At 42.1% G+C, this 9,380-nt stretch overlaps 1 protein-coding gene across 1 annotated transcript; it reads right to left on the reverse strand.

The window, feature by feature from the left end:
• Positions 1-2,637: 2,637 nt before the first annotated feature.
• On the reverse strand, positions 2,638-3,698 carry LOC141117616 (olfactory receptor 5G9-like). The gene has a single exon (XM_073610552.1). The coding sequence runs from the start codon at positions 3,696-3,698 to the stop codon at positions 2,676-2,678; it is 1,023 nt and encodes a 340-aa protein (XP_073466653.1). The 3' UTR covers positions 2,638-2,675.
• Between the last annotated feature and the right edge of the window lie 5,682 nt (positions 3,699-9,380).

Here is a 9,380-nt window from a genome sequence, read left to right on the forward strand (position 1 = left end):
TCCTTAAATACCTGGGGTCAGCCCAGCTGGGGAGGAGTTGTCGGGTGGAAAAGCTGGAGTGAGAGAGTGTGGAGGCTGTTGGGGACTCGGGTACATCCAGGAGGAGAGAAGAGATCCTGGAAGGAGAGGCACATGAGAGAGCAAGGAGAGGACAGCGGGAGAGAACACTGTGAAGAGACTCCAGGGAGGACAACTGGTCACAGCTGGGTGGGCTGGTGAGTGAAGCACAGTCAGGAGGACTGGAGAGGCACACCTGAGAGAACTGGGAGATTGCAGTTTGAGATGGGTGCAGAACCAGAAGAGAGAAGGGCAGTGGAAAGAGGTAATTGCAGCCAGGTTGGCTGGCAGGGCCTGAAGAGAGCTATCTGGGCTTGGTAGCTGAATAGAGGACAGTTAGCACCTGAACTATTTTTACACCACAATAGCCCGAGGTCCCTGCCCGCAAAAGGCAGTTCACTGATGCCTGGCTGAATTAGTGTCAGGCCTAACCATGCGGTGGTAGCTAGTCTGGAGGAATTACAGTCTGCAGCAAGGGAAGTGCTGGACTGAAAAGCTTATGGACTGTTCTATGTCTCTGGGTGTCTGAGAGATGGATGTCGGGCTGGGCAGGGTGACAGGTGAACCACTACATTTAGCAACCCCTACGGGGGCATGGCTACACTTATAAATTACTTCTTAGAATTCTACCCTGGCACAGTTCTAGCACTTTCTGATCATCCTAATGAGCTTCAGTAAACCTGTAAAAAAAAAGTGGTGGCAGTAGCAGAGAAATGGGATGCTTGATCTGCCAAATGTTCGTAAAAAGGTTAGCTTTCACTTGGCCACACATTTACTAAAAAGATGCAGAATAAATTGACAATGTCAACAGAGTAGAATTGTCACATGGCATGCAATAATCAAAGAACAGTGTACAATGGATGCAGAAACTACTGCAATAACAGGAGCTGCAAAGGAGCAATTTTCCACTAAGGGTTCTAGATGGCAGCACAGTAAAGTCCTTGAGACATTCAATGGAATGAATTGTATAATAGAACCAATAAACAATAAATAGTGCAGTACACATTGCTCTCCCACATGGAGGCAGAATGTTTCTGTTAGTCCAGATGGGCCATTGGAGGGATCCCAGGACCAGCTCCACAGGCAAGTGGCTTGAAGACTTTCTGCTTAAGATACACAGACAAACGGCAGCAGGCACAGAACCACCGCACTTTAGGCTCAGCACTCCAGGCACAGGTGGAACAGTGCTCATTGCAAGGACCAGGTCTTTTCAGGAAAGTGCATGCTATTCTGATCCAAACTCGCTGCCCGCATACCAGGTTTAATAGTGGAGAACCAGGCACTTGAGGACAGTTCACAATCATGGCCACTTACTGCTATCTCATCAGGCGTAGTCTCTCTGAGCACCTGAGAGCAATGTATACCCACTGTGCATGTCCAGGAGCCCAAGGGTTTGTGGGATCTCAGAGGATTGTGGTAAAAACGAGTTAATGGAGCCACCACCTGCATCTTTGCATAGTAAGAAATGGGGCACTGTGCTACAGCTGTACTGGGAGCAATACAGATCTGTATATCCCCTGCAGAGATAACCATTAAAATAATCAAGGTCTAGTCATTCTTATATACCGTTACGCCACTTTTTAATGGAAATAACACCATAGTTTTATCTGAACAATAAAACATTCAATCGGCAGCCAATCCAGCCAGTTAGCATATAATATGAAATATTTATCTTAACATTGAAATTAGGATTTTGTTGCATACATTTTTAAATAAATATCAAGCCATGCTGCTGCAATAAAGAGTAACTGTCACCTTACTCATGCAGGATGAACTGGCTATGTCTCTGCACAAGGCATCCCTTGGCCCACATATATAGATATGCAGAGAAAGGTGCTTCTAAGTGCAGTATGTCAGCAATTTTTTTTAAAGGCAACTGTTAAAAACACTTACAGCATTACAGAGTAAACAGGCTTATCAATGCATGAAGTCCTCCTGAAATGGTTTTGTCTGTCACTTTGCCAACCAGCAGCTACAGGAACCAAGATGGCCGCCACGCTTCCTGAAATCACTGTGGAACACAGGGGGGAGGCAAAAGTGAAATCAGCAAGGGATCACCTCCCCCTTGCTGACGTGAATTCTACCCCTCTGTGTTCCATGGTGGTTTCAGGAAGTACGGTGGTCATTTTGCTCCTCCAGACCCTCGGTTCCTGATGCTGCTGGTCTGCACAGTGACAGAGAAGATCATCTCAGTAGAATTTCATGCAATGATAATCCTATTTACTCTGTAATGCTGTAAGTGCCTTTTAAAAAAATTGCTGACATACTGCACTTAGAAGCTCCTTTCTCTGCATATCTTTGTCTATCCAGAGCATGCTTCTCTCTGTAAATGCTGCTCAAGTACCTGTCAGATTGCTATCCTACAACTTGGATGATATTGAATGCATATAGCACCTGAAGGACTCTTCTAGTAGAAGCGCTCCAACCTACCTCCTACCTTACCATTCTTCTTGGCCCACGTATGCTCACCTTCCTGTGCTCCCTTGCCACTCTTCCCTCTGTCACAGCCATTTGGTCAACATTAGTGTGGTATTCCTCTTACCTTCTATGCCCTACATATACCTGTACTCTATAAACAGTGTATACTACATTATCCTTATATACTTTTTAAAACACCTTTACTTACAAATAAAGAAAAAGATAAAATGCATTGTTCCTAAATAGCCTTTTCCATTGGAGATATTTATTTCTTGTTTGCTTTGTTTTGTGATTGTGTCTTTGACATCCTTGTTTCTCATACTGTAGATGATGGGGTTCAACATTGGTGTCACAACTGTATAGAGAATGGACACAGTTTTGTCTATTTCTGCAGAATAAGTAGAACGAGGTCTCAGATACATAAACATGAGGGTCCCATAGTAGAGACTCACCACAGTCAGGTGAGAAGCACATGTGGAGAAAGCTTTGTGTCTTCCATGGGAGGAACGGATCTTCATGATGGTGGAGATTATGTGGATGTATGAAATTAGAGTCAAGCAGAAAGAACAAATGATGATAATACCTGCTGCAATATACATCAGCATCTCATTGAACCAAGTGTCTCGGCAAGACATTCGAAGGAAAGGCGGCACCTCACAGAAGAAGTGATTGACATGGTGGGACTTGCAGTAGGGGAGTCGGAAGGTGAGGACAACGTGCATGGCGGAAATTAGGAAGCAAATACTCCAGGATCCTGCTGCTAAACTGAAACACAATGCCTTGTTCATGATGATGTTGTAGTGCAGTGGTCTACAGATGGCAGCAAACCTGTCATACGCCATGACGGCTAGTATAACACACTCTGTTGCTCCTAAAGCTAAACTGAAGTACATCTGTAATGCACATCCTAACAAGGAGATACTTTTATCTTTAGCCAGAGTGTTTGTGAGAAGTTTGGGAACGATGGAAGACGAGAAAAAGATGTCAATAATGGAGAGATTACTCAGGAAGAAGTACATGGGGGTCTGTAGCTTTGGGTTGATCCTCACCACAATGATCAGTAGAAGATTTCCTGACAATGTGATTATGTACATCAGAAGGAACACAAGGAAACAGATGACTTGTAGGTATGGGACATTAGATAGTCCGAGGAGGATGAACCTTTCTTGAGATGTTTGGTTGATTTCTTCCATAAGCTTCAGATCATGTCTGGCAGGAGGCATTTGTAACGAGACAATAAAATATATTTGTAAATAAATTTGTAGGAAAACCTCACTTTCTTGAAAACACATTTATAAAGTGTATGCATAGCCAAAGCATTTTTTAGTTTTGGATAAAGTAGAGAAGGGTTAGACCCCACCAGTTAATTGTGTTGCTGTTTGTGTACAATTGAGGAAATTTACATTCACTTCATGTCCCAGAGATACAAAAGCATATCAGAGGAAATCTTTCAAAGTGAAGGAAATTCCCCTCTTAAGCCTCGTACACAGAATGAGAATATCAGATCCTTTTTTTATGCTAATCTCATATCGAAAATGAAGAGGTTATTCAACTTACGAAAATTCTCTTATGACAGAATACAACTTCGGAAGTGTTGTAATGTGTTGTATTGTATTGCAATGTATTCTTTAATTTCTGAGCATGTGTGGTTTTGCTCTCCTCCTGATTTGTCTTGGAAAAATACTGTACTGATTAAAGAAAACCGTACAATCTGGTATTGTACAAGAACATTTTTAGTGTTTGTCCCTTCAGGTTAATTTTTGAAAGCTGTGCACTAATGATCAGATTATCGTATGATCAATCTGAAAGCGGTATTTTTCCTCCAATTTTTCGATCGTCTGTCTAGGCTTTAGACATGTGCCCTCAGAACAGATTACCTCATTTGAAGATTTCCTCTTACTTTCTGTTCTGGGTGACAATAGTCATTGTAAAATGTTTGATTTTCCCCGAGTTTCAGCCTGGGTGACAATAGTCATCAGGAAAAACAGAGTGGTTAATCTCCTCAATTCGAGCACAAAAATAGAAATTCGACCTTAACCTTCCCCACATAATCCAAACCCGCTACAAAGGCTTTGAGATATACTTAAATTTTTACATAAACCAAAATATTGCTTCCTTGCAACCATGGCAAAATGTAAGCTCTATCATTAGTTTAGGAATTTTTGGGGGTTATTCCTCTTAGATTTTTTTTGCATTCCAGCTCCTCCTGTTACATTCTCATTATTAGAAAACATATACAACATTCAGCAGAAATGGAATATCCCTCATTATGGGCACAATGGATATGCAAAAACCAAATTTCCCATATATGATGGTCATGGTCTTTTCAGTTAATGGTAATACCAAAAAGTCTGAACACTGGCCTTTTAAGGTACCCACACATAAAAACATTTGTAAATTCAATTGACCTTTTTTTTAATGCCAAATTAAAACATCTTAAAATTTCATAGTTCACAATAACAGTTATGTACATTGTCAGGGCCCAATACATATGGTTTTCTCCCTCCAGCACCCATAACCATCCTAATATTAATCCATTCACTCATATAGTCTTATGACTCAATGTTTCAACAAAATATTAGGTATGCTAAATGCAGATCTCTCCCTACATGTTTTTCAGAAACAAATTCTACTTCTTCAAGAGTATAGTTAGGGCTTCTTTTTCATGGCTGTAATCTGTACCTATGTATGGTTGCTAAATTCCTCCCCAGACACACAAAAGGGCACCAGGAAAGGATGACCCATCACCTGAGTTCAGCTACAGACTCCTATAGGTTTTTGGGGTAATCACTTGGGCATCCAACCCATTTACTTATTGGTTGGCCATTGAGTGTGATTCAGTTTCAGTGGGGACGGAAAGTATTCAGACCCCCTTAAATTTTTCACTCTTTGTTATATTTCAGCCATTTGCTAAAATCATTTAAGTTAATTTTTTTTCCCTCATTAATGTACACACAGCACCCCATATTGACAGAAAAACACAGAATTGTTGACATTTTTGCAGATTTATTAAAAAAAGAAAAACTGAAATATCACATGGTCCTAAGTATTCAGACCCTTAGCTCATTATTTAGTAGAAGCACCCTTTTGATCTAATACAGCCATGAGTCTTTTTGGGAAAGATGCAACAAGTTTTTCACACCTGGATTTGGGGATCCTCTGCCATTCCTCCTTGCAGATCCTCTCCAGTTCTGTCAGGTTGGATGGTAAACGTTGGTGGACAGCCATTTTTAGGTCTCTCCAGAGATGCTCAATTGGGTTTAAGTCAGGACTCTGGCTGGGCCATTCAAGAACAGTCACGGAGTTGTTGTGAAGCCACTCCTTCCTTATTTTAGCTGTGTGCTTAGGGTCATTGTCTTGTTGGAAGGTAAACCATCGGCCCAGTCTGAGGTCCTGAGCACTCTGGAGAAGGTTTTCGTCCAGGATATCCCTGTACTTGGCCGCATTCATCTTTCCCTCGATTGCAACCAGTCGTCCTGTCCCTGCAGCTGAAAAACACCCCCACAGCATGATGCTGCCACCACCATGCTTCACTGTTGGGACTGTATTGGACAGGTGATGAGCAGTGCCTGGTTTTCTCCACACATACCGCTTAGAATTAAGGCCAAAAAATTCTATCTTGGTCTCATCAGACCAGAGAATCTTATTTCTCACCATCTTGGAGTCCTTCAGGTTTTTTTAGCAAACTCCATGCGGGCTTTCATGTGTCTTGCACTGAGGAGAGGCTTCCGTCGGGCCACTCTGCCATAAAGCCCCGACTGGTGGAGGGCTGCAGTGATGGTTGACTTTCTACAACTTTGTCCCATCTCCCGACTGCATCTCTGGAGCTCAGCCACAGTGATCTTTGGGTTCTTCTTTACCTCTCTCACCAAGGCTCTTCTCCCCCGATAGCTCAGTTTGGCCAGACAGCCAGCTCTAGGAAGGGTTCTGGTCATCCCAAACGTCCTCCATTTAAGGATTATGGAGGCCACTGTGCTCTTAGAAACCTTAAGTGCAGAAGAATTTTTTGTAACCTTGGCCAGATCTGTGCCTTGCCACAATTCTGTCTCTGAGCTCTTCAGGCAGTCTCTTTGACCTCATGATTCTCATTTGCTCTGACATGCACTGTGAGCTGTAAGGTCTTATATAGACAGGTGTGTGGCTTTCCTAATCAAGTCCAATCAGTATAATCAAATACAGCTGGACTCAAATGAAGGTGTAGAACCATCTCAAGGATGATCAGAAGAAATGGACAGCACTTGAGTTAAATATATGAGTGTCACAGCAAAGGGTCTGAATACTTAGGACCATTTCAGTTTTTCTTTTTTAATAAATCTGCAAAAATGTCAACAATTCTGTGTTTTTTTTGTCAATATGGGGTGCTGTGTGTACATTAATGAGGAAAATAAGTTAAAAATGAGTTAAATATATGAGTGTCACAGCAAAGGGTCTGAATACTTAGGACCATTTCAGTTTTTCTTTTTTAATAAATCTGCAAAAATGTCAACAATTCTGTGTTTTTCTGTCAATATGGGGTGCTGTGTGTACATTAATGAGGAAAATAAATGAACTTAAATGATTTTAGCAAATGGTTGCAATATAACAAAGAGTGAAAAATTTAAGGGCGTCTGAATACTTTCCGTCCCCACTGTATATAGTCTAGACCAGGGATCCTCAAACTACAGCCCTCCAGCTGTTGCAGAACTACACATCCCATGAGGCATTGTAAAGCTCTGACATTCACAGACATGACTAGGCATGATGGGAATTGTAGTTCCTGAACAACTGGAGGGCCGTAGTTTGAAGACCCCTGGTCTAGACTCTAGGCATCCACCTTTGTTAGATTGATTGCCAGAACGGACATTTATCTGAACCTTCAAGTGATGAGCAGCGTGTGGCATGAGTCTGCGGCCGCATCCAAATGTTAATAGGACCTGACTTTTCTGAATGGGAATCCAGATGTTGGCCAAACAGTTGCAAATGTGACCATGCACAAAGCAAATGTGCTTAATACCTGTAATTAATCTTTTGGTAGGCAATTGAAAAAAATCCTTTTATTTATTAAGGTCAGATTAAACAAAATTATTAGAATAATATATGATCTATATATTTAAATTTATATAATTTTGTACCTTACCTGGCTAGGCAGTAGCAGATTAAAATCATATATTTGACTTTGATTATTTTCATTATTTTCAAATATTTTCCTTAACCTTCACAAGTCTCGGCGTGCCGCTGTGTGTTGACTGTGCTGGGGGATGGAGGAGTCCGCAGTTGCGTTGGCCGTGCTGGATCTGTGTCCCTGTCGCTGCGGCCATCTTCTTGCCCCTATGCCTTCCTTCTGCCCCGCTGTTGCGAAGGACGAAGAACACGAGGGTGGCTGCTGCCTGGGGCGGAGAAAAAATGGTAGAATGGGTAAATTAAAAAAGTGAAAAAAGTGGACTAGTATTGAAACTATATTAAGTAGAACTATATATACTACACTAAAATATTTGGATACCACGTAAACATAGAACACTAGGTTTGGTGACACACGACCTGACTATAAATGTGTTTAAAATATGGGATACACTATATTGACAAAAAATTGGGAAGGGGACACTGTTGGGTGTCAGAATGGGGAACGCACAAGGAAGGGATATCACTACGCATGGGAAGATGAAAACACTACTGGAATTAAAGGAAATAAATGGAAGATAATTGGAAGATAAGTGAATGGGAATTAAAACACCTGGTAAATACATTAACTCAACCAATTAGAAATTGAAAGAATTTAAATCCATCGGAAAAGCTCTATAGTGTACAAACTCCACTGAAACATGGTATATCCAAAGTGTATGGAATATTGACAGATTTGGAAGGACAACAGACACCACCCTACATATAGAAATGGGAAAAAGAAATAGGCACAAAGCTAGAGGATTAACAAGTTGAGAGAATCTTAGGAGCAGTACATAATTACGCAACAGATCAGGGAGGGAGGAGCCTGATGTGGGCACCAGACTGGAGTAGCTGCTGACCCCGTGAGCTCCGCGAGGGTCCATAGGAAATGTGGCTGTGAGGACGGGACTTCCTCCCCCTGTCCTCTGTCGGCGCTGGAGACTGCCGAGTGGATGTGCTCTCACCCCCCACCCCACCCCCCCCAGCGTGGAGCCAAGTCTGTGCGGAAGAGGTTCGGGGCTCGAGCAATACAGTTACCTGGAAAGGGGAGAAATCTCAGTCTCATTGCCTGAATTGCCTGAATTGCCTGAATGAAATAAAATCACATTGGAATCAAGCCTTAAACCCCCCATATAATGGGAGAGGTGGTAAACAATAGGACTATTTGTGAATAGCATTGAATGGCAAGTCTTGGGCGCCTCGCTTGGTTTTCCCTTTTTCTGTTTTTTTTTCTCCTTAATACTGTGCTGCCACCGGTACATACCTGAACTGTTATAATAGCAGTTAAAGGGGTAGACCGGAAGCCTAGTTCTTTACCTTCAAATTGAAATAGCAACAGCCTAACTACCAGTAGGCGAGGAGTCTGGGAAGACGAGCCCTTAGGACTAGGACATTTACATAATGGTTAAATGTGTTTAGTTGCGCAAAGCACACCTGTGTCAAGGGATTTTTCCAACTGGGTAACATACTAAGAGACTCAAGTCGATCTATCGATCGACTTCAGTACAACCAGCCTGTCTATTTTTATTGTACAATCACTGCTGCCAGCTATAGCCGACAGCAATGATCATTGTATTCTGATGGAGGGGGAAACCTCCCGCAGTCAAAATGCAATAGTGCAGCGGAAGGGATTGCCTCGTCAACACTGACTGTATTGATGGAGGAATGGAGAGATTTTCTTTCCTTCATGCGATTTTCTTTTCCTTTCACAAAAATGGCAAACCGCATGGCCAGCCTTACTTTTGTCTCAACGACAATAGTCATCA

Source organism: Aquarana catesbeiana, linkage group LG13 (assembly GCF_042186555.1).
Source record: "Aquarana catesbeiana isolate 2022-GZ linkage group LG13, ASM4218655v1, whole genome shotgun sequence".
NCBI classification, from domain to species: Eukaryota; Metazoa; Chordata; class Amphibia; order Anura; family Ranidae; genus Aquarana; species Aquarana catesbeiana.

Bases quoted from the DNA above. Each gene is read 5' to 3' on its own strand.
- LOC141117616 (XM_073610552.1), bottom strand. From the start codon at position 3,698: ATGCCTCCTGCCAGACATGATCTGAAGCTTATGGAAGAAATCAACCAA.